Genomic DNA, 26012 nt, shown 5'->3' with positions numbered 1-26012 from the left:
TAAATAAATCCATTATTGTATACAGATAATAACCTTTCAGTGCAATGACTGTAGTACAGGTATTTTATATTACTTGACTTCCCTCTACTTTCTCCTTGGTGATTTCCAGGAAGTAGCTTAAATAATTAATAACACGATGCTGAATGCAGAAATAGAAACAGGATTTAACTCTGTAGTATCAAAACTTTCTAAGTTGTAATAATAATCTTTCATAGTTTTTACTTCCAGAGACTTCTCTTTTAAACTGGAGTCTAAGTCTCCAAGTGAAAGGGGGACTAAAACTCATAGAATCATAGAACAGTTAAGATTAGAAAAGACCTCTAAGATCACCAAGTCCAACTGTTAACCCAGCACCATCATGTTCACCATTAAACCATGTCCCAAGTGCCACATCCAGACTTTTTTGAACAGTCCAGAGATCGTAATGCCCTAGTTCCAGTGCTTAACCACCCCTTCTGTGAAGAAATTTTTCATAATGTCCAATCTAAACCTTCCTGGTGCAATTTGAGGCCATTTTCTCCTGTCCTGTTACTTGTTACCTGGGAGAAGAGACAACCCCCCAGCTCACTACAACCTCCTTTCAGGTAGTTGTAGAGAGCAATAAGGTCCCCACTTGAGCCTCCTTTTCTCCAGGCTAAACAACTCCGAATCTTTTGTTATTTTTCTTTTGAGTATTGTTTGCCCATTAAGAAATATAACTTGTGACACAGCAAGCTAAGAGTAGACTGCAAAAAAAACCAAACCATCTACATCACTTTTGTTATTATGAAATTAACAATGCTTAAAAGAAATTATACAAACCAGTAACAAGTATATTCCCAAACACTCTGTATAATGTTAAAAGTTACCTCTGATAATAACTTGTCATTGTTCCCACTTTTAGATGGATGTTGACCAAAATGCGTGCATCTGGAAAAGCAAATCTTTAAGCACTGCCCCTTCCAAAATACAAACAAACCCAGCCCTGTAACTACAGTACTTAAAACCCCCCCAAAAAACCAACAAAAAACCCACCAAACCCCAAACACTCCACATGCAAAGAACTATGTATTTGAAAAGGGACAAATGAGTAAGGGGTAGACAAGGTAGTGACCCTGATAATAATATAGCTCCAAGATACCTTTAAGGCTTTTCTGATTATCAGTGACTGTAGAACGTAAGTTAGGGCAGCTGTATGGCTGCATTACCTAACAGTAGCATGAAGACACTCAATAAGAATCAATTTTCCACTGAGGGATTGACAAAGCACATGATCTATCAACTTTTCTTTATCCCCTTCCAGTTAACTAGAAAGCCTCACACCCTTCCAAAATATTGTTCATATTAAACAGGGAAAGTCTGTTGACAACACCTGTTATGAAGAAAAATGTAGCATTAAAGCACTCATGCTACTGGTACAAAGTGATTTCACTAAACTCACAGCTTAAAATGGGAAGGCAAAAATACATTTCTCCTCTTCTCTGCAAACCAGGACTCCCTCCAAATCCCCCCGCCTTCAGTTCTTCCACTCTACCTATACCACATCCCTTTCTGTTATTTACCATTCTGACATCTTGCTGTCTGCAGACAATGAGGAAGAAATTGATGCAAGCATGATTTGTCAAGACTGGCACTCAGATTTGAAGGATACTCTTCGCTGTTACGAATGTCCACCACCAGCAGCTTTGGCTTGCTAGGCTTTGTTTTCTTTATAGGTGTTTTGGAATGACTAGGTCCTGTCAGCTCACACAAATCAATCAGATCTTCTGCTGAAATTCGTGGTGACACTTCTGCCTTCAGGTCATCCAACTTGATGGAATCCCTAGACTTTAGAAGAAGAAAATATATATTAGAGGTCAAAGAATTAGAGACATGGTATTATTTGAAACTTATTTGATAACCTCAAAGAATCTGCAATAACCTAGTTTGACAGAAACACACGTTTTCCTTGTAACTCTGAACTAGTCAAACTATCCATACAGAAAAGGTCCAGAGCAGTGCCAAATGCCTATCTGACAGCTATAGCCCTATTTTCTGTTGAAGTTGTTAAAAAACAGTCTGACAATTTGCGCAAATTATTTCAGTTTGTGATTTGTTAATGAATTATTCACTGTCACAACACCCACAAGAACATTTCTCAGCATCAGAAAGTAAGTAAATTGGCTAGAAAACACTCTCTGAAATAAGAAGCTGAAAGGTCTCATGTTTGGAGCAGAAAAGATGGGTAGCAATTGGCAACTTTGCACACAAACTGCAGGGATGTCTCTGTAAGATACAGAGCTATCTAAACACCACTTATTACCCCAGCTCAAAGACTAGGCACAAATCAGGACACCAGAAATATAAGAAATAGTCCTGTTTTAAAATCTAAAAAACGTGTCCTTAGTTTCGTGGGACAGGGAAATTTATATATATAAATTTTTATTTATATAAAAATAGATATTTTTGGGGATGGGACAGATGATACAACACACACATCTGGTAGTACTCAAGTAACTACCATGATAATACCTGAAATTATTTTTCATTAAGAGAATCTCCACTGTGAATTAACTCAGAAATATTCCTAAATGCTAGTATTTCTACACTCTATATTCTTAAAGAGTATCACAGTAGCAAATTTTCTGCTTTTGTTTTAGATTGCAGTGATCACACCAATACAAGACATTGTTTCCTTTTAGCCTATGAAAAAATAATTCAAGAGAACAGGACTAACACTGAAGAAAATGGGGGCACTACTAATTAGTATTAGTTGAATTGACTGTGGTTAGCTCTGGTTTTTATTTTGGTTTCTAAACATACTAATTAGTAATTTAACCTGAGGACTATTCCAAATTTAGAGAATATGCTAAACATAACAGAGAGACATAAACATTTTTTTGAGTTACATCTCAGAAAAGACTTCTCAGACAGTCCAGCAGTTAAGAAATACTTTTTCTGCAAAGCAGGTTATCAAAAAGCACTCAAAGTTACAAAAAAAAAAAAAAAACAACTACCCCAAAACAAACCAGTAATTATACTTCAGGGAATATATTAGCTCATCAAACTGCCTTTTCCACTGTACATGACAGTATTCAAAACAACTTACAAATTGCTAATGTCAACACATAATTTCCTCCCAAGTTCAGAATAAAAGAGGTCAAGATGCTTTATAATGAGGAAAACACACGGTTTCTGGATAATGTATTATTTGTTTCAACATAATAGCCAATACTTAAGGGAGATCTGTTTCCATAAAAATAACAGTGTAACAGATGGCACACCCAAGTCCAAGTTGCTGTCTAAAGTCACCTCCCAGTTGAATAGCTGCATTTTCCCAAGAGGAGTCCAAGGACATGAATCAAAGGGGAGAAGGAAGAAAAAAAAGTTCAAACTCTTCTCACAAATTTCAGACTTGCCAAACAAATCCAGCAGTCCATACCTAGGGGATTCACACAGACACATTTGCAAGACCCAGGAAAGGGAGCAATGTAGAATACACTGATTACATAAATACACACTTGGCTGAGACAGCTTAATTTGCCTGATGACTAAAACTGGCAGACATCACTACACTCTCCCCAGGCAACAGCTTCTCCCTCAGGAGAGTGATTGTGGAGCAGCACCAAGGAGGGAAGGGAAGCAAGGCTGCTGCAAGGAGTTCAAGCCTTAAAGCAGGGTCACATGATTACAGGTAAAAATAAACACTCAGGTAGCAAAGTCAGGCATTATAATGTGGTCCATGCCAGTGAAGCTGGCTGAGATGACCTTAATTAAGTCTTCAGGAGAAACATTTACATTGTGATGGTCTCTAATTACACAACCATTTCCTACTTTTATTTACACAATTTTTGTCTAATTGAGTAGATGGGATGAATGCCTCAGGAAAGAATGAAACTTTTAAGATGAAAGCATGAAGTCTACAGCAAAAAGCAAACCAGCCAAAATTCACCTAAGCCAATATAAAACCTTTTTCTCCTTATCTACAAGTATAAAGCCATGAAAAGTACTCTGCAAGTACACACTATCTGTCCTGCTAACGGATTTTAATAACCAGGACAAGCATTTTTTTTCCCTTTAACTGGATTGAAAATAAGGAGAAACAGATTCAACTGTGAATCATTACAACCTTCTTTGCTTTGACCTAGATTTGCATAAATGGTATATTTAGTGACACAGCGTCTCTATCAGACTTTGAACAAAGCTGAAGCTCCTCAACAGACTTGCTGGAAATAAAATTGTTGAATCAATTCTTTCTCTAACAACTGTTTTATCAGACTAATTTATTTCCTTCAAATTGCAAAGTGAAATATGTGCACACACTTATAAGATAATCTTTCCTAATTACATTTAAAACGTTGACTTTGCCTGCTCTATCTGGTAACAACCATATTTCATGTCAGACATTTTCTCACAGGAATTTTCTAATGAACTGTCGGGACACGCTAAACACAGCTAACGTGAAGCTATCAATCCTTCTACCCAGTCCTCACACCTTCTCTTAATACCACCATCCTGCTACAGTTTGGCACTGGAGTTGAGTTCAGACAGCTCTTGAGGCCATCACAGTTGCTGAGCACCCAAATCTTGTGGATTCTTCCCAGTCTTTAACATCTTTCCCACTGCTCTCCACAACAGTGTTCCAGGTATTGTCTGTCACCCTAGTGACTACTCTCTTTGCCTAGGCCTGGCCAAGTAAGAGGAGATGCACAAGATACAGGTTGACATTTTACATGGGAGGCTTCATATTTGTCCTAACTGTTGGCTTCAATTCCTTTTAGGCTTTATTATGTCATTGCAGACATTGCTTTCCAGCCGTGAAGAACCAGAAGGAAAAGTAGGTGAAGGAAGGGAGAGGACCCACTTTAAACCAAATCCTTTGAGTTACGTTAGCTGCACTCAGAGAAAGTTTATGGCACGGACAGACTCTTAGTAATTGTTTACAAATATCCAACAAACTGTGAACAGTATCCAACTGAGATTTTGATTCCAGCTAAATTAAGTGGCAGGTAGTCATATTCTCAGGACAGCTGCTTGCAATATCTCACTGAATTTATCATCTGTAATTTTTTGTTTTAAGTAATGAAAGGAGGGTAAGGATTATCCCACAACCCAAATCTATGGGGAGTACAAACAGAACAAATAAAAAAAGTAAAAAACAAAATGCTTAGATAACCACTGGGATAAGCTTTTTTTTTTTTTTAAAAAAAAGCTAAAAAGCTCATCACATATATAAGATGCTTCTTTCTTCCTTTCAGTTATCTTCCTGCTGTGATCTCTCTACTCTTTTCCAAGGCAGACATGGTACATAATTTCTAAAAATCCCCTCTTTTTTAAAAGAAAAAGGCAAATGCTCTCCTTTAAGGATAGTGCCAGAGAACAGTTAAAAGACCTGTCACATACTTGTGTAGCACGCTCCTACAGTCCTGTCAACATACTCATGGGTTTGGAGATCGTGTAAGAAATTGTATACTGACAACAACTCTGAAATTGAGAACTGCTCATAATTGTTTAAAACTTGGTGCTAATAACACCAAGGTCATGAGTTCAATCCCCTGTATGGGTCATTCACTTAAGAGTTAGACTTGATGGCCCTTGGGGGTCCCTTCCAACTCAGAATATTCCGTAATTCTGTAATACAGAGATGAACTTTCTGTCATTACTTAGAAAATGTAAGAATTATCAGAATCATGTACATTTTCACACCCATGCCCCCCCCATCCCCGTCTACTCGTGCTAAGGTACTGAGCTTGGTACGTAAGTTGCTTTGTCTGTTTTCCTGCAAAGAAGAGAAACTTATTTTAGTATATTCAAACTTAGAGCATGAATCATGCTTTAGACTATTCAGCCATAAGAAACTGTTCATTGGGGAAGATGCCTTAATCAGCAAGATGGTAATAGGAAAAAGAGTACTTAAGCTGAAGTCTGGGGTCTACTTGTCTCCCAGAAGTTTCCCTGACAATACACTAAATTCTTTAGTTTCAAAGTACTTACTCTTCTCACCCCATTAATTTTCAAATAGGTCTGGGAATTGCTAAGCCATATGTATTTACTGCTCTTAATAGGAAGAAATACGCATTAAGAATTTAATTTTTTTTTAATATTATGAATTAAAGCTGCTTAACCATTCTCAATTTAGAAGTCAAGGTTCAGAAAGATTAAAGCACTCCAGAACATGAGGCTGATCCAATCATAGCTCCTATCTCTTTTCCTATTAGCCAGTAATCTCTTACAGGCTTTTCATCGTGGCTATTAAATGAAGATATACACTTTTTCGAGAAAATAACCAACTATCTTTAGTTTTGTTGAACCTGAACTTAACAGTTCCATCTGATAAATACTGAAGCTATAAAGCAACTTTTTATCCATGGAAAGTATAGCTTTATCTGAGTAGATGCAGTGTTTCTCCTCTTTGAAGTTGGCAAAACTTACTGCAGATAATTTAATATAAAAGGACCTTCAGTTTGAAAGTCAGTATAATTAAAATCCGAGGTTCAAGTAAAATATTCTATCCAAAATACCAAAGTCCTTCATAAGGAAACATGCTTCACTGAAGATGTCACTCCATAGTTTTAGAACATAATGTTTTGCTTCTGAAAGCAGTGTATGCATGTATTTTAGATAGGGACTACAAAAACATTTTAAACCAAGCTTATAAGATAATGGTTTAAGCCTCCCAATGCCCTTCCCACCACTTTAATGACCATTATTAGTAAAGGGTCATACAAAAAGGTTTCAATGGTTTTGATGTTCAACCATGATTGTTTATAAAGGAGGAGCAGCCAAACTTCCAGATTTTAGGAAGTATTTTCTAAAATTTTTCAGCACTTGAGAGACACCGTTCTCTACACAACTTCTTTAGCAAAATCATTCTTACACTTCAGATCAAGTCCTCCTTAGCCATCGTATTCTGCTTCTCATGTTTCCGAGTCAAGACACTGGTGCCTACCTTCTCTGTGCTCCATATCTCCCTCTACCTCCTATTAAAGTTTGCTCCATTTCATTTTGTAAATACATTTTGCAAGCTGTACTCTTCCAGCCCCTCTACCAACTGGACTCCCCCACAAAGCTCCCTGGTCCAGAACTCACACCTTAAGAAGTGTGCAAACAACATCTTCCAGTCAACTGTCAATCATAAACATCCTCCAAATGTCTTCACACAACATTGTAGGTAGCCTATGAAAACATAAGTGAGTTCTCTTACCAAAGCAGCTCATTACTAAGGAAACCTCTCTTGTTCTCCCTGGAATAACATAATTGAGTGAATAAGCTGAGTCAGCAGAGCTGAAAGACAAGTTGTTCCCTGCATGCAGCTAGGCAGACATGCTGCAAAGTCTCAGTTATTGCCTCTGATATAATACAAAAAGGTAAAGGCTTCTCATCACTGCAGGGAACCATTTTAAAATACAAAGCTGAGCCATAATCCAGTCGTGCCTGAAAATACTCACAAGATGCTTTAACATGAAATAAAACTTGAAGTAAAAGCACCAGCAAGAATGGTCTTATCAGCCTTCCTGCTTTCCACCAGTGCCTCTTTTTTCCCCTCTTCATAGATGCTCTCTCCTTGACAAGAAATTGTATTCCTTTGATTTGAGAAATATTCTTGCAGTGACTTCAGAAAACAGTCAGAGATTCCCTCGCCCTCTTTAAAAAAAAACCACAGGAATTTAATATCACATCTCAGTGCAAACTGCAACTGTAAGAGGAATTTCTTCATAATGTGATCACGCATCTCACTTTGTGTCAGAGATCTGGGATTTAGACAATCCACCTTTTTTAAGGATCCCTCTGTAGTTGTTATTTATACATGATTCCTGTTCTCTGAACTGGCATTAACAATGGCAGCACAGCTCTGGGACATGTTCAGTTATTTACCACTGAGCCTGTCAAAAGATACCATTAAGGTTCTATCTTAACTGGTGACTATTAAGATGAGCACTGAATTCAACTGTCAAAAAGTTTGAAAATATGGTTATCCAAACAGTTACCCTGTAAGCTGTATGTGCTTTTCACATAAATCTCCTTGGACTTCTGCATCACTCTGCTCATTGGCCTGGGCCCAAGCTTTGCTGAGCTCTATGAAAATCATCATTTTAGCATCAACAGTAACATTTATGCCTATCAGCCTACAATGTGTTCATTCACATTTGCAGGGTGATCTCCAGGACTAAGTTTTGCTGCAGGTTAAAGGCTGCAATCAGTATGGACTCTTCCAGTTATGCTGTCACACACAGTTGAAAGTCAGATTTTCCACTGTTAATAATGGCAGATAAGGGAAAAAAAATATACATAGTTGTAACAATTTTTACTAGTAGATTAACATGATGGTGACACAAAGACACAGGCCACCAGCCAATTTGTACTAGGCTATCAACTGCAAGAAGACAGCATCAGTCAAGAGAGTTGCATTCAGGAAAGTCTTTTCTATCCTCTCAACTGCACTTCTTAATAAAGTTAGATGATAATGACACCACATCCTGTCTCAATTGAGAAAACACACAGTACTTAGCCTGGCCTGAGAAAGGAATGTGAGGGAATTCTAAATTCAAGGCTAGTCTAGGCCAGGCTCCTGTAGAGATGCACGTAGAGAAAAGAACAGGGTAGGACAGAGGACTGAGGAGTAGAGGAAAAAAGCACCTTAGGCTGACATAATACACCCCTTCCCCATGTAATGAAAACTCACTTTTAATACATCTTCTTAATAACACTGTTACATAGCACTGTACTCTAAGACATAACTTTCACAGCAGCAGGATATGGCATACACAGGAGTTGGTGCAAGCCAGAATTAGAGTGACTGTGAGTGGTAAGAGGCAGCTATAGCTGTGCACCTGGCCAGAATTTGTGTCAGAGATAAACCACTAAGATCTTTGAGTTTATTTCTCCTCCAAAACCTGACTTCGAAAATTTCTTCCAAACTCCACTGCCTTCTAACGCTAGAAGCACACACATAAAAAATGCAATACCAGAGTGGACAGCTCCTCTCTGCAGTATCTAATTGTGCTTATCAGAAGCTCAATAAAACATTAAGATTGTTAGATCTGTGCTGGTCCTAAAGCCACTACAGCCTGAAAAATTACTAAAACACAGAGGTACTTAATTATTTCTTAACATTCTCCATGCATTGGATGTGCGTTTAAAAAAAGTGTTTGAACATAAGGCTTTGCTCCAGTGGAAAGAAACATTTGTGCAACACCAAACTTTCAAGAATGCAACCGTACTAATGAGATCACCCACCAATAATCAGTGAAGAAAACAGATCAATCAATGCAGCTAGAAAAAGCACAGGTAAAAACCACAGTGCCACTGTGCGGAGTTCAGATTTGGATTGCCAGATACAGCTGAGCACTGAGTGCAGTTTGACAGATGTAATACTGGGCAGACAGACTTCAGAAATTTCTTTCTTGACTTCATTTTTCATTTCAATATTCCAATAATTTACTTTGGCAAGGACTGACCTCAGACTGTGTTACCAGTGCTACCACAGACAGTGTATCCTCATGGGATACAATCCACAGGGTCTAAGACTGGGCATATAAAGGAAAAACAGAGTTGCCGCAAATTCAAACTATTTAATAGCGTTAGCAAACTTGTATGCACTATTCTGTAGTGTTTACTACTTTATTATAGACCCTATTCTTTCTTTGTCTGGTAACCAGATCATTTGTCAGTAAGTTCCACTCCTCAAGGAGTGGTGAAGATAGCTGTCATATTCCTTGTACTCTCATACAGTGGCTACTGCTTATGATTTTTAAGTAAATTTCTTCTCCCCAGTAGTACAGCAAAACTGACAAAAAAAAAAGGGGAAAAAAAGAAAACTTCTAATATTTAATTGATCAAAGGCAATCAAAGGCTATCAAACCCAGAATCTGGTTTTAAAACAATTTTCAAAAAAAAAAAAAAAAAAAAAAAAAGATTAAAAAGAACATTCCCACAAGATGCAGAATGAAAGAACTGCCTAGATCTAATTTTTTAATAATTAATTTTACTACAATTTTACTACAATTACCCTTTCCCCCTCAGCACATTTGTTAATCAGTCATGGAATCCCAATTGAGGGAGGTTAAAAAGGTCAAATACATCCAGCTTTTAACTTCAAAGTGGGTATAATCGCAAAGGCTTGTGAGGAAGGACTCGATGGACAATCAGTGAATCCAGAACCTGAGCCTAAGGCTGCAGCAAGAGAGTACTCTGGCTGCTCCAACTGCCCCATTTACATTCACAGCAGATAAGCACACCCCAGGGAGACCTGAAAACCAAGTCTGTGCAAAACATGCTCACAATCCTTAAATATGATCTAGAGCAAGTGTCTCACAAACTGTTTAAGTCTCATATAAATAATATTTAGATTATTATAAATGTACTCCTTTAATTCTGCATCAGCTGAGCAGCATACACATTTCAATGAATTTCACATTCAATTAAAATAATGGTTATTTATATTACAACTTAAAAAAAACAACCACAACATTTATTAGAGACTTTTAAACAAATATTTAACATCAGTTATTTCCTAAGCCTTATATTTTGTGTTTTATCCACTCTGGTTAATTGATTTAATGTTTTATCTTCTACCATAAAAAGTCCTAAAACGTAAGAAAATGCATTCATATTTTTAAAACCAATCAGAGGAAAGAAAGTGCTAAAAAAGGTTCCCTTTAGCTAATTTAATCTGCAGAACCAAAGCACTGCAAGCAGAGGTGTCCTTACTACCCCCGCTTTCTGGTTGCTGGCTGTCCAGCTTATGAGCACCAAAAGAACTTCGAAAAGCTAACCAATACACAGCCAAAGTTTTGAAGTTTGCAACAACTCCTAAAAATATTTTCCAGAATATTATGAGCTTATGACATGTTTAATTAAACAGCAGTTTGTTTATTCACTCCCAGGAGAGTGACATAAAAAGTGCGTTTTAACCAACTCATCTAAAAAATGACAAATAAACCCAACTTGTCATTCAAGCTGTTGGCAGCTACAACCAGAAAAACAGAAGCATCAAAGGCAAATGTAGAATAAGTTAGAAGCATTAACTCAGGTCCTGATCAGTTAATGCTTTGTACAATATGAAGTAAACACAAATTTGAGTAACAGTTTTCTGTTGAATGACAGAAGAAAACAAAACCAAGTTCCCCATGAAACCAGAAGACAAAATAAACCTGAAATGGGTCAAGGTAGTCTGAAGACCCTTGAGGCAGAATTATATATAACAGCCATCATGAACAGCATGAACATTGCACCGCTGCACTTGGACATTTCTTTATGTGTATGCTGAAACTGAAACATTGGTATACACTACCTACCATGCCTCTTTTAGAAGAATAAATGGAATTTACACACCACTTATTTAATGGTTTAATATAAACCTAGTCAATACATTTCAAATGGACAAATATATCCTAAATACACACAGGAAATCAAAAGCAACTGAGTGCTGGTATATTTATTACACATAGGTCTGAATTCCCATCTGTAAGAAGTCTATCACACAAGCTATCCTTGATTATCTGCAAAGGAAAGTTATCATCAGGAAACTTTGCTCATACTACTTTTAATAAAAGCAAATGTTTTTCATGTTTGCACTGTTTGATCAAGCCATTAAGTCATCTTGCTGCTTAGGTATTTCTACTACTTCATTAAAAATGAAAAGCTCAACTGGACTGGTAGCATTTAAATCAGTGCAAGGATCAATAATCATCTGGTAGACTTTTCTCCAGTTGAATGGTTTCATTCCTCAACATCCATCAGGAACTTCCACCTTTGAAAAGAAGATTGGAAGTAGAAGAACAAGGCAATGGCATAATTGTATCAGCCTGTGGATTTCTGTGAGTTCACCTGTCACACTTCAGCAGATATTGATAAAGAAGCTGCAACGTTCTCTTCCTTTCCTTTAGAAATACACAAGTAGCTGGAGAGAGCGTAGGAGAGAGCGTATGTCCACCATAATACTGGAGACACAGATATAGAAGACAATTGTTATATGACAGTGTTATTTATCTGTGTGACTCCTGGACATTCAAGTTTCCAGGTTATGAAGGTAAGTTTCAGGAAGAGTAAGAAGAAAAACATCATCCACGTACTGGTAAAGAAAAGTTACAGACAAAATTGAGTCAACTGTAGCGTAAATTCAGTAGTGAATGTAAAGGTTTTTTCCGTTGTTATTTTTGACATTTTATCTTTCTCAAAATAAACATGAAAAGCCACTTAAGATGTACTTTTATCCTCTCTAAAACTATTTCCTCCTTGAGATTTTATCTTAGCAGAAACATGCTTACAGGCTGAAAAAGTAAAAGATTAAGCAACACACAAATCCAGGAGGAAAGAGAGCACCCAAGTCTATTTATGAAGTTGCAAATAGATGCCACTAAAATGAATACTAAGCAATGCTAGTAATAAAAAGAGTCAAAACAGTTTTGTTTTACTGACTGCTGATTTAGGGAGAAAAATGCACACCCAGAGGGTAAATACTTCTCCTGTTATTATTAACCAAAGCAGAATAACATGCAGATACACACAGATACTTGAGTAGCCAATAAAAAGCACTTTGGAAACAAACTGAAGCAGCTTAGAAGGAAAATACAAATACAGAGGTAGGAGACAGCTGGTGTTTACAATTAAAAACACTAAACACTTCCTGTTTCAAGAAGTCATAACTTACCTCCAGAAGCAAACATGTAACTTTGTTCACAAAGGAATTGTTTCGTACCCAGCCCACTTTCAAATACAGAGGTGACCCACAAATATAAAACTGGACAAAGAAATATAGTAGAAAATATTTGTGCAAACAATAAACTAAATAGGTAGGGAAAAGCAAAGTAATTTTTTTAAGAGCTAGACTGAACAGCAAGGATACAATGGTGTTTTAGAAAATCCATTAAAGGATACTGTGTGTACTGAAGATTGAATCTAAATTTCACTGCTTTCAAGTGGATAAAAAGTTTCCCCATGGCAACAAACACCAGTAGAGGAGATGTTTGAAGAAGTAGATAAATAAATCCAGGATTAAGGTTAAAAAAAGCCCAAACAACAGAAACAAACCACAAAAAACAAAACATGCAACCTTTGTGTGTAAATAGTGTATTTCACCAATAATTTAAATTTTAATTTTTTTAGCAATATCACTCTAATCCCTGAGAAGTGTCATCTTATAATGACAAACATCCAGAAGTGCAGAACTGCTCGCAAGTGAGAGGCAGTCTGAACTACAGCTCCTGACCCAAGCATAACAAACTTGACTTGTATCTATCTGTCTCAAAATCTGACACAAAAAAATACAGCACGTGAGAGCAAACACATTTGCAGATCATAATTCGAGCTAAAAAAAGATACAGCAGTAACCAAAAGATCCAATATACTTGAGCTTCAAAAGATGTTAAACCATCAGTTATGCTGCGTAAATGAAACGTTCTTTGCCATTAAATAGAAAGAAGTAAAAACGAAAGAGAAGACAATATTCTAGTATTTATTTCTCTCCTCCTTAACATACCAAAAACATTTGCCTAATTTCTTGGAAACTGTGGGATGGAAGAGCCTAGTTACTGGCATTATAAACAAACACAAATTCTGGTATGAAATTAAAATTACTATCAGTAAAAAACATCCAAAAAATTTCTCAGGAAATGGAAGAATACTGAAAGAACTTTGCTAGGTCCAAATAAAGGATGTTTATCTCTGCTACAAATACAAATCCTTTTTCTATTTACTATCTCAGTAGACCATTGCTGCTCTCTCCCGTCTGCCTCTGTTCTTTCCAAGAGCTTTCACTTTTGCTTGGATACATAAAGGCACAAGCAAATGCTTAGGAATCAGAAGACTTATCTTTTTACTCCTTTATCATAACATTCAGAAAAGCTAGCATATACACAAAATCATTTTCACTGTTAGCATCTGTCAGGCATCCAACTGGACTGCCAAGGGAGACTGCATACATTCCTTGGAAGTTTTCTTGACCCAATAGATCAAATTCCTGGGCAACCCCATCTGAATTCAGTGTTGGACCTGCTTTCTGCATGAACTTGTACCAAATGATTTCTTAAGGTCCTATATGAATTATTCTACAAATATGCAGCCCTTAGCTCCTTCAGAAAGCCTCTCTATGTATCTCAAGAGCAGCACAGCAGCAGTTGTGACAACTACCAGTATTCTCCTGTAATTTCACTTTTCTTCTCCATTACCTTTCTACATCCACCTATCATTTCTTAAATCCTGTAAGCTCTTAGAAGTTTCCTTTTGTTCTGCATTTGCATGTCTACACTTGGAGTACTGGCTTTGTAGCTAAGGTTTCCAGAGACTACAACAATAGAAATAAAAACTACAGTAAAAAACATGAAAATGACAGAATATCAATTTCAGGTTTAAGAAATAAAAAGTAAAGATTCCATTTGAGTGACAACAACACTACTTAGTGTCTTAATAGTTAGGAAAAACAAACGGAAAGACTAAAACCTAATGAAATTCACCAAATAGATACGGCAGGTCTATATATACTTCCCCTATTATTGCAACGTACTCATGAGTGAACTCTGTAGGAGAAGGTGCAAGGAAAAAAACCAACAAAATAAAACTTTGATTTTTAAGAGATTAACTAGACTTATACTGCTGAGAGGAAGGAAAGGAACAATTTCAAATCAGCATTCTTTAGATGGTGCATTGGACAAGAGAAACAACCCTCAGATTTTACTGGAGAGAGAAGAGAAAAACCTTTTTGCTAAACTGAGTTATCTACTTAATGCATATATTCTCTTAGGTACTAGTTATTCTTTGCCTAGACAAACACAGGCATAACTCACACACGACCTCTTACAATAACTTGCAGCATACCTTTTACCTGATATGCCAAGAGGGTAAAAGCAGCCAGAGCTGCCAGCATCACTTTCCAGTTCCCTATTTCTCACTGGCAAACTGTTCTTCTTACTGGTTTTCTCACACAGTAAACCCTGTTTGTAGTTCTGCAGGCAAGTTGTGGACATTGGTCTGTTTTGGTAACAAATACCACAGAGCCAAAGGAGCAGGAGTTGGGAGATGCAAGAATACGTCACAAGAAGAAATAATTTTAATGGTCTGTATAGCAAAGAAGCTGAAGTTCAAAGCAGCAAAATCACAAACCAAAACCCCCAAACCCAGCAGCTTGCTGGGTTGCATTGGACTGCATTGATTTGTCATCAAAATTAATAATATAGCATAGGTTCTAACACTGTGCACTAGCTGATAAGCAAATCAGAACCTCTGATGAATGTATCAAATCCCTGTGCTTGCGGTGGCAGCATAAATGCCAGTAACTAAGGTTTGGTGGGTATTTTCTTCCTGTTTAAATTTTAAACCAGGAAAAAAAGCCTTACCCGAGGCAGGAGAAACATCACGCAATCTGAACAGTTCTCTCCACTCCTATTCCCAGGTTACTTACTAGGTCACTTCGAGGTGCTTCCTGATAGTCTGCTGAAAAGCAGGACATGGAACTCCTTGTGCCGTTGCTGTCGCTGGCCGGCCGTGGAGGCTGCGCGTACTGCCTGTACGTAGCACTCTTGGGAGTCCAGCGAAACAGGTTGATCGACTCACGAACACAACGCTCGATATCAATCTCTGAAAGGGATTTAAAGAAAAAACAAGAAATGCAAGCTCAAAAAATCAGTAAAGCCAACTGACTTAGCTACACATATCCATCTACACCTTTGTCTCTCTCTCAATCTCTCCCTCATTCAGAGGGCATGTAGTTTTTAAAACGAAAAACACTATTTTTTTATTAAAAACTAACAAAGACGTTTTAAGGATTAATTTTATCCCTAGTTAGGTAAGTAAATCTGTTAAGGAAAGAGAAGTGTATCAGAACTTTAAACAATGCAAAGACAGGACAATAATTGAATCCTACTCAGTGTAAGGCATCTTCACTAAAAGTTCCCACAAGTCAGACTATTGACTCTTCAATTGTAAGTTTATGCAGTACATGAAAAGTAGATTTTATGCAGTGTATAGACATCAGGAGTTTTGGATCAACTGTCTTATTTGCCAGTTAAATACTGCTAAGAGCCAGACTGAAAGCTTTCAATTATCAAACTTTGCATGGCCTGCCATTTTGACAAAGCTATGTGTTATCTGTTTGCTGGAAAACAGGAGTTCTCAACACTAATTTGTACTCGGTGGCAAACAGAATGAATTTGTTTAAGTGACTTTTTAAACAAACAAACAAACAAATAAACAAACAAAAATAAAGTCAAAAATCCAACCAGACATTCACAGTGAAACATTCTGAATGAAAGTGTGAAGTGCCAAGTGTGACAAAATATTACCCAGCTTGGAGAAAAGCTGACACCTCTTTAATGGGAAAACACATCCTAAAATAAGCTGTGGTCAAATAAAAAGTAGGAAAGCACAATGAAATCTAGATGCAAAAGCAAAAAAACACCCAACATATTAGAAATACATTTTTTGCAACACTAAGCATCCTGCACGTGTCTATCTTCTAACAAGACGTAACATAAAAAAAAAAAAAATTACTTTTCTGTCTCTCTAAAAGGACTAGTTAGTTTTGCATCTCCTGTATGTGGCTTGAGGAAGAGAAAAATTATCCTGACTTGCATTTAATGACAAAAGCAGTGTATTGCGACAGACAAACAGTGGGTATATCAGAACATCTGGTGTCTGTCCCCAAGCATCTTGGATGATTCATTACCACACTCACAATTTAGAAGATTAAAGCATCAGCTTCTATGAAGAAAACACAGGCACTGTAGCCAAGTTTTATCTGTATATCTCAAACAGATTTGATGCACTGCCATCAATCATTCATTGCCATCAACAGATTTGATGCCTTGCCATCAACTGGGAGTGACTCCAGCAACCTCAGTCATCAGCAGGGTGGTGAGCAAAAGAAGCTGAAATTGAAGCTTGGGACGGAATATTCCAGCTGGATGAGATTACTGAGTTTGTGTAAAATCTGACTGAATTATGTGATCTATTACTCTCATGTTCAAAAGCTGTCTATATTCAGATAGGATACAATTTGCAGTATATGCTTTAATTTCATTGATGACAACACGCTTTTGTGCCATCTTGCTTCTGAAATTCTGAAAAATCTGAAAATAAAGTAGTTACTGACTACTGTAGTTTACTTAATTTTGATTCTAGCTCTAAAAACCTTTTTGTGGATGTGAAAGTAAATCACAATTTTCCTTGACAACATAAGGTTTCCTACCTACATGAAGCAATAGATACCATAGACAAATGGACAATGTGATGTCTCAACAGCAACTAACAATTTTTCATTCTGTGAGGAAAACATATTTTTAATTTTGAATATACTCTAATGGAAGGCTGTTATTTAGTATCATTTCCAAGGAAAAATCATGCAACTGGAGAATTTTACACAATTTCTAAATTCAGGTAAAGAGAGAAGATGCCTTTCATCGTTATTATTCCTAAAGCTCAGATTACACCCTGAAGCATGGTCATTCAGTTGTGCTTTTTCTACATTTCTGAAGACTCATTTTATCCATAAAAAGTTGAGAAATTTCAGTTCAAGACTGTAGTAGGTTTATGGTGGGGTTGGTTTTGTTTTGTTTGTTTGTTTTTCCTGTAAAGAGACTGCTATAACTGAGTTATAACACCATCTCCTGAGATTCTTAGCTAAAGAAACATTATCAGTACTTCTGTAATAAATGATATGAATGACGAATTTAGTCAATAAAAAATCTGAACAATAATTAATAGCATGAGAAACATTTGGTTGTGAGAAGGCATAATAGCCTACATATATCTGAAACTGAAAACAGAGAACTAGGGGATGGAATAGGAACTCCATGTACAGTAATGCTATGGAAAAGCTCAAAGCAGAAATTGAGACTGACAATATTAAACACAGGTCAAAATATTTTGCCTAAAACAACCTCTGTAATTTCAAAAGGTATTCATTTAGAAAAGCGGAAAATGCAGCAATAGGTTCCCTTGAAACAATAACCAGTTCTCACACATCAGGGTGTAAGGAAAAAAGGTAGGAGTTTGTCTGTTGTTCTGTGATTTTTGACTGTTTGGTTTTTCATTTCTTTTAAGCAGCATTTCAGAAGGTCAGTGGCCATGGCTGAAAATGAAATTCTACAGAACAAGAGAGAACTTTAAATGCTTTGTGAGGAAGGCTGCCAGAAGTCTAACACCAACTTACAGTCTATTGATTAATTGATCTACTTCTAAATAATGCAAAATAAAAATATAACAAAGCAATTATGGTTTCCACTAACAATAGTAATGAGCCTGCCCTCACTCCCAACCATGTGCAAACCATAGGCACAAGCGTGCATATATATGGGAACAGTCAACATTTAGCACTGACATGGGAGATAAGACTATCGGTAGTGAAAGAATTTACTCAAAGAACTTACATTCCTTTTCCAAAGACAGTTACTTTCAGGATACTGGAGTTTAAGACTATGTTAAACTGGTATAAATATTTACAGAATATTTATTAGTCACATGGAATGAACAGGCTTCACACTTGAGTAACCTTCAAGCCTGTCTTCATCATTTGTTTGAAATTTTGGTTTAAGAAAAATCACTTCCTGTCAGTAACTAAAATGCAATGCAATCTCTTGCAGCCTTGCTGGATAAGATCTTTTCTCCTCCTTTTGGCTAATAAGTAAGGGTCTGCTGTGCTAACCTTCAGTCCCGATTTCTTCCCATGCCCTTTCAAATATATGACAAATGAGTCAGTCTCTGGTGAAATGTCCATCTTTTGTTATCATATCAAGACTTCGCTTTCACACAGCATTAATCCTGCTTGTATTCCCCCTGCTCCCCAGTAACTGTGTTACAAGCCAGAAAACATTATTTACACATTATTTAAAACATACTGTTGGAATGTCAGAAGTGTAAATATATCCAGTCAGTGTCTAGATTCTTGGACAGGACTATGACCAAATGAGCAGAGACTACCTCACCAGGACACCAGAGCACTTGACAAGTGCAAACAAGCCAGAAGAACCCTTCTGAGAGAGGTTCTGCGTAAACCTCCAGGCACCAGCAAGAGGTGAACAGAAACATTTAGAAAGGATGAGGAGGGCATGCTCACTCATGGAGATGCATATATAACATCTCTGTGCTCTCTAAGGTGCCCACATTGGGGTGTTTCATAGTTTAAAAAGGATGTGCCTTCTGTTTTTATTACTACAAATTACTTCACTGGAAAATCTGCAATGAAAATGTGCTGATATAACATGGCATCATTAACTGTGAAGTGTGCACTGAAAAAATTTAAGCCTGACTTTAAACAATACAAATACTATAAAAATAAGTTATCGTTTCAAAATTTAGTATATCTTCAAGCTGTCTTTTTTTGAAATAGTGTGGAGCATCTGTATTTCAGAAAGTCAAAGCTGCCAGTTAAGTACCTAGGAACTAAAATCACAAGTTTGAAAATCAAACATTGGGTTTAGGAGTTCCAGGTCAAATGAGCTCAAGTATTTCACAGTCAAACAACAATGAAGCCTTACAGAAAACAACTGCATGGCACCAGCTAATCATGCAGCATCAAAAAGCTTTTACTGAGACTTCTAAATATGCAAATAATACAGGAATTGAAAAAAGGCTAGGGAAGTAAAAGAAGAGTGATCTACCAGTAATATTCTAGTGTTGCCATGGCTCCTTCCTAACATTAGGCCTACTAAATGTTTTGCTCTTTTCCTAAACTAAGTTTCCTATTTATCCTAAAATGTTTTTCATTCTGCTTTGTTCATGCTAAACTATAACTTCTTATCAAGCTGCTGCCTCCTTCTGTCAACAGCCTCAACTGAAAAAGATGGCTCAGCCTGACATAGCTGCTTTTTAAAGATACATATATTTAAGCTTTATTGCTATAGGTACAGGAAAAAAGTAGATCGCACTTGAAACAGATGTTAAAAGAGCATCAATTTAAATGCAATGCACCTGTGACAAAAGCACATAGAATTTTTTATTTTTACAGCAAAACTGGATGTGCATATACCGTTCACAGCAAGTGAAGGTAAGTCATGGCAACAAATGGAACTTTTTCTTAATGAAAAAGTACACAGACCGAGCCTTTGTGTGCAGTTAATCAATTCCAGAGCCCTTTCCTTGGGTAACAGGATACCAGTTAAGAAATTCAGCCAAAATAAACTGCTTCTGCATTTTGGGACTAGCCCAGAATTATGAGCTTGGTTTGACCTCTCCATCACAAATACTTTATTGCTACCCTGCCAGGCAACATCAGCTTTCACCACACGGACACATAAATAGGCCAGAAAATCTCTGTGCTATAAAAGTTGTGAAGCTGAATAGGTCAGTCAGTTCGATCTCCTGATTCCTGCTCTTAGAAGAAAGAGAGGCAAAAGACCATAAACTTTTTTTTTTCTGGTGACATACAAATAGATATACCGAGTCAGCATATTTAAAAGGACAAATCTAGGAAGAGAAGTGACATTTCTATCCAACATCTCTGTATCTATTAGTGCTAGAAGGTTATTATAAACAAAAAGGTCAATGCAAAATTATTCTTTTTACATAATTTATTTCACACATTACAGGATAGTTGCGTGACTTCATTGTCTTGTGGCCAGAAATAGAGAGAAGCAGCAGTAAACACCATGAATTATTCCCTGAGACATTAGACTGCATAAAAGGGCAAACTTGCATCCTTTTCTTACTTGTGACTGTAAGAATTGCTCTGACTCAGCACTTCAGTGAAAAGGTTTAATAAAGAGTGCCTTCCAGTATGGAAATGTGATGCTGTCCTGCACTGATAAAAAATGAGCAGGGAAGACACAGAGTGCAGAGTGACTGTACAAAGAATAAAGCTTCACTGTAAGTGAATCACCAAATGCCACATGCTGTGCCTTACTGAGAAATAAGGCAGAAATAGATTACATATAGACTAATGTTGGTTAAGTTCCAACAGGAAAGCGTATTTTAAACATTGTTATGAGGTGTGCCAAGGCTGTTTAACAGCAAACATTTCTACAAACTAACAAAATGTTTAAGACATCTGAACCAGCGCTAACACAAGGTAGGATACTGGCCAACACCAGAAGCACAGGAACTCACACTGTATAATGGAAAGAGTCAGATGGAGGCTACGATGCAAAACATGAGAGGTACAGAAGGAGAAATAAAGCAGCTCAGCAGAAGAATGAACATTATTTCATAAGTAGATAATAACAATCTACAGAAGATGCATAAAAGGACAGGTTTACAAAATTGAAGGAATTGAGTCAGGAAAAATTGTTGGAAACACAAACAATGTGTTGGAGATGAGGAACTTGTGGTGCCACCAACACAACATCCAACAACATATCATTTCTGAAGGAAAAACTTTTTTTGGCTTTTTATATGTTGTGTGGTTTGTTATAATATTTGCTAAACATCTATTGAGTCAGTTTTAGAGTCAGAAATACAGTGAAACTCACCTTCTCTATCCTAAATCTGTGTTTCACAGAAATAATATGCAAACGATGAAACTCAGCATGCATAAATAGAGATTATGCTGTTATAGGTTTCCATCTGGGTGGTAAATATGACTTCCCAGGCACAATAGGCATAAACTTGTAAAAGAACTCTGCAGTCAGAAACTCTGACCACGCCAAATGCCTATAAAACTGATTCCTCTCTAAAGAGCCATAAGTAGATGTCTTGTATTAGCACAGCTCTCCTCCTGTTAGCCTTCAGGATATTCTTAAGGAAATAATATGAAGTAACTCAGATTTTTCATTTGTTAAAATAAGAACCGAAGTAAACCTTGAAAAGGAGTTACTATTGCCATGAGAAAAGGATGAAAGCCTCTAATTTGACTCATTCATTCCTAGATCAATGATGGAAAAACTCTGGGTAAAGATAAATACAAACAGAATATCTACATTTGCCAAATGAGTACACATGTAATGCTCTCAAACTGCCAGAGCAAGAAGCATCTTATTCAAGACTGAAATGTTATTTCCCACAAATAAAGCAACGGTAAACAGGAAGGATAACAACCATCTTGCTTATGTACCCATACTTAAAACTGTTCTCATTTCTAAAGAAATGTTCTTGCTATTTGTTACTACAGTAGATAACTTCCTGAGATCCAAAACTTCCAGTGTTTACCATTAGTGAAGTTCTATGTTAGTGTTTCACATTGCAAAACTAATAGTTTTAAGTAACTAACATCAGGTCAACCTTGTCAGTATATATTTCTAAGTTATTTAAAGCTTCCTGCATAATTAACCTACTCATCAGCCAAGGAAAAAAAGTGTTTAACTACATTCAAGATATTTTTAAGTTTGTCATTTCAGGGTTACCTTCCCAGCAGACAAGTTTGTGGTTTATACTCTATCAGCTTACATGATTGCTGAATTTTTTTCCTTAGAGTTGTGCTATGCTTTTTTTTTTTGTTAGCATAAAGACTAAAGAACCAGCAAGAGACTGCCTAGCTCATTGCCTTGCTGTGAGGCTAAATGCAATGTGACCAGCCTATCCCCTACAGATGCATGTCTAAACTTCTTAAATTTTTGCAGTGACAGAGGTTTAAATGACATACCCCTGATGGGTACTTAGATAATTTATCATCATTTTCAGAATACAGGCAACATTCAGCTCATCCCAGTTGAGCTGAATCTGTCCTTCTCCTATCTCCAAGTTTTGCTCTTCAATACTAACAATACAGGCCCGAAATTTATTCCAAGCTTGCAATACCAACAAAGTCTTAGCTTTAGGTACAAATCCTGCTCTACTTCTCCATGTTTAGTTTTGGTCTTTCTGTTGATTTCTATTAAAGAGTTTGAACTAAACTGAAGAGTTTGAACAGTCAGAATCAAATGCCTCTTGCAGATTTATAAAGGCAAGAGTTTCAGTGCAATATTATGTGAAAGTCAACCAAAGGGAACTGACAGCTATCTCACAGTATGAGTAACGCTGAAAATTCACTTACGACAGACCCCATTTCTCAGTCCTTATTTTGACAGAGATTTTTCTAGCTCACAGCCTACACTGCCATTCCAATTCTGTATTTAATTAGTTATGGGTATTTCTATTACAATGCTAGATATACAGTCTCCAAATATATCTACAATATATAGAGATGTGCTGCTAATGTACATTTAATCAAGAAATTTTACTGCTGCATTATTTGTGCAGTTTATTTAAAACTCCTCAATTAACAGTTAGAGAACTAAAGATTATTGAGCAGACCATTTACACCTGTAAAGGTAGACACACTCAGTGTAACCAAACTATAGATAGATAACCTATTAGGCACCTTGCTCTGTCAGCAACTTTCTCTGTAAAAGAAAAAAGAAAAAAGTCTAGTGCATACTCTTTCTTTCTAAGCATGAGTCTAATACTGAAATAATTTTATGCTCATAATTTTAATAAAACAAAACAAGAGGGAAATACACCTTTGTATAGAGAAAAAAATCATCACCACATCTAGAAGCAAAGCTCAGATAAGAGTGGCCTGAATTTTGTCTTTGCATGCTTAGAAATGCTAGTATATTGACAATCTCCCTTCCTGTACTTTGATTTTATTCCAATGTAAAGGTGTACAAAATCCTACATGACTAACTGGTGGATAATCTATTTTCTGAAGTGCCCTTTCACTATGAAGAGTACTATTAAGCTTTTATCAAGAAACAGAAGGCATAAGCTGTATGTCAGACTGTTTCTAAGACACGCAATAGGAAAGGTCTACTGATGAACTCACTTTTCACCCTTTTTATGAAACATCATCTCTTGTGACAGACAGTCCTTTGCTAAAGGATATATATTTGATTTTCTTCTGCCAGTGACAACTACAGACTAAAATAAAGGATTTTGTGGTTTTTTTCCATAGTGTGTCACTCACTTCAGCATTTGTCTTTAGTCTCAAGAGGGTAGGATCCATAATCTAGAACTGTGTTTTGTCTGTGTCGCTACAAGTGGAAAAGGTGAATAATTAAAGAACTCACAGCTTCAGGTAAAACAACATCAATCTTACAGAGTCTGACACTATTAAACAGCCTTCGTGAGCAGGTGTGCCCTTATGAATCTCTCTGCTTCTGTACCAGAGTCAATAATCTTGAGGAACTGCATTATGAAATACACCTGCATCTACAAAAAGTCAATTTAACTGAGCAGATGAGGAACATGCTCAAAAATATTTTTTTACTACTAATAATTTTTACTAATAATTTTTTTAATTACTGGAAAACTTTCCAGTCTAAAAAGACCCTCTGATTACTATCTGCCATTAATTGTTCAAACTGGCAGCAATGAAATAACAAAGAGAAGTCCGAGGCCAATCAAAAGAGACTTCAGGGCACTGGCACGATTGGTAGAGGGATCAGGAGCACAGGTAGTGATTTTCTTGCTTCTTTCAGTAACAAGGAATAATATTGATAGGAATAGGCAAATCCACCATGTCAACGAGAGGCTCTGAGGTTGGTGTAATTGGAAAAATTTTGGATTTTTTGACCATGGGATGATTTACTCAATACCTGGTCTACTGACACCTGACAGGATGCACCTGTCTCAGAAGGGAAAAAGAGTTTTAGTGCAGGAGCTTGAAACTAACTTGGATGGTGGAAAGGGACAAAACCAGGCTTGCCAGTGATGAGTGATGGGATGGTGAGCCAAAACTTGAGAAAACCAGCACTCATGGGATCCCTCAATCTGCCTCAGGAGGTGTTGGCTACACTGTACCACACCTGAAATGTTTCTCCACTAATGAACTCAGCACGAGGAAAAACAACAGGAGCTCAAAGCTTTGGCCCAGTCTAGAGATGTGACATCATTGGTGCAAGTGAAGCCTGGTGGGATGAGACCTGAGACTGGAGTGGCCTGTTGGATGGTTACAGGCTTTTTAGGAGAAACAGGCAGGGCAGAAGAGGTGGAGGGGTAGCACTGTATGTTCCTACTGCATTCTGCTACATCAGACTTTTAGGAAAAACAAAAGTAATGCATACAGACTTTGCTCTCTCTGCATCACCTGAATAAGACAAAATTTACTATATCTCTAAACGGCACGTAAAAAATTAGCAGTGACTTCAGGGTTGGTTTTGTTTGTCTGTCTCAAATAGTACCTCCTAAATCTTCTCTGGTATTTATATTGTTTGGATAAGGCTCATACTTAACAGAGCTCCTTAAACACAATGGAAAAAATATGAAAGAACAAATGAAAGAGAATTTTAAGAAAAACAAACACCTTAGGTAGTAATTTCCTAAACAATCTAATCCTATTTAAGTTCTAGCAGTTGATATATGTCTCCTTCACACAGCCCCCACGAGGAATGAACTAGGACATTTGTGGCTACAGCAAAGGAATTTTCCAGTATTCTTAATTAACCAATTATTTTGCCAAATTCTTCAAATAAATTTCTTAATATGCTAGGACATTGTTTAAACTACATAGAAATAAATTGAAATGTAAAATAGAGCTTCCAAAAATAGCAAGTAATGCCCAATTGTATTGACTTTGTAGAAAAATATGGCCAAAGCTTTGAGACAAGCATTGGAAAGAGCTTTCAGAATCAAATAACCAATAATGGCATGATGCTGCTTCTTTTTCCTCACATCATTAACTTTTTTAACCAGTAATTAAAACTGTGTTATATACAGTGAACTGGAAATAAAGTACTGAGGATTTAGTTTGTTCTGTAAAAAACAAAAAAACTTAAGTGTTCCACAAAGTTTCAAGATTGCGGTAAAAAACCTTTATCAGTCTGGAAAGCAAGTTGCTTTCATTAGCAGCCCTGAAATTCCAGTGCACAGAACGCTTGAAAATTACAGGAGTTTCAGACTGTTGAGCAACAACTGATTTTAAAACAACTGAATTAAAATTGTTGCAGATGTTTTGAACAAAATAATCTCTTCCTGGAGGTGACCCAGTTTCAGGTGAATGTTGCTTGAAAATTACTTTCAGGAAGTTCTCACCCTCAGCACCCAATTTATTGTAACTAAAATAATAGAAGTTTTGTTTTGAAGACACAACTGACAAGAAGCATAATCAGTCAATGCCTCTCAACGAGAAATAAGACTCAAGTCAGAAAGAGGAGACACAAGGCTATGATAACTATATGTTCAAAAAGTTACTGATTAAGCTAGACCAATAA

At 36.8% G+C, this 26012-nt stretch overlaps 1 protein-coding gene across 7 annotated transcripts in view; it reads right to left on the bottom strand.

Moving 5' to 3' along the window:
* The window catches only part of TBCK (TBC1 domain containing kinase), a 100486-nt gene that overhangs the window by 15586 nt on the left and 58888 nt on the right, over positions 1-26012 (bottom strand). For all 7 annotated transcript variants that reach the window (XM_050337633.1, XM_050337636.1, XM_050337638.1 and 4 more), the window contains 2 exons: positions 15356-15531; positions 1631-1806 (listed from right to left, as the gene is read on the bottom strand). In XM_050337633.1, the coding sequence (XP_050193590.1) occupies positions 1631-1806; positions 15356-15531 (352 nt within the window). The remainder of the gene's footprint in view (positions 1-1630; positions 1807-15355; positions 15532-26012) is intronic.

The sequence above is a fragment of the Myiozetetes cayanensis genome, unplaced genomic scaffold, assembly GCF_022539395.1.
Source record: "Myiozetetes cayanensis isolate MyiCay16 unplaced genomic scaffold, myiCay2020 scf7, whole genome shotgun sequence".
NCBI lineage: Eukaryota > Metazoa > Chordata > Aves > Passeriformes > Tyrannidae > Myiozetetes > Myiozetetes cayanensis.
Note: the sequence above shows the minus strand (reverse complement) of the source record. Positions and strands in the feature narration are given on the sequence as shown.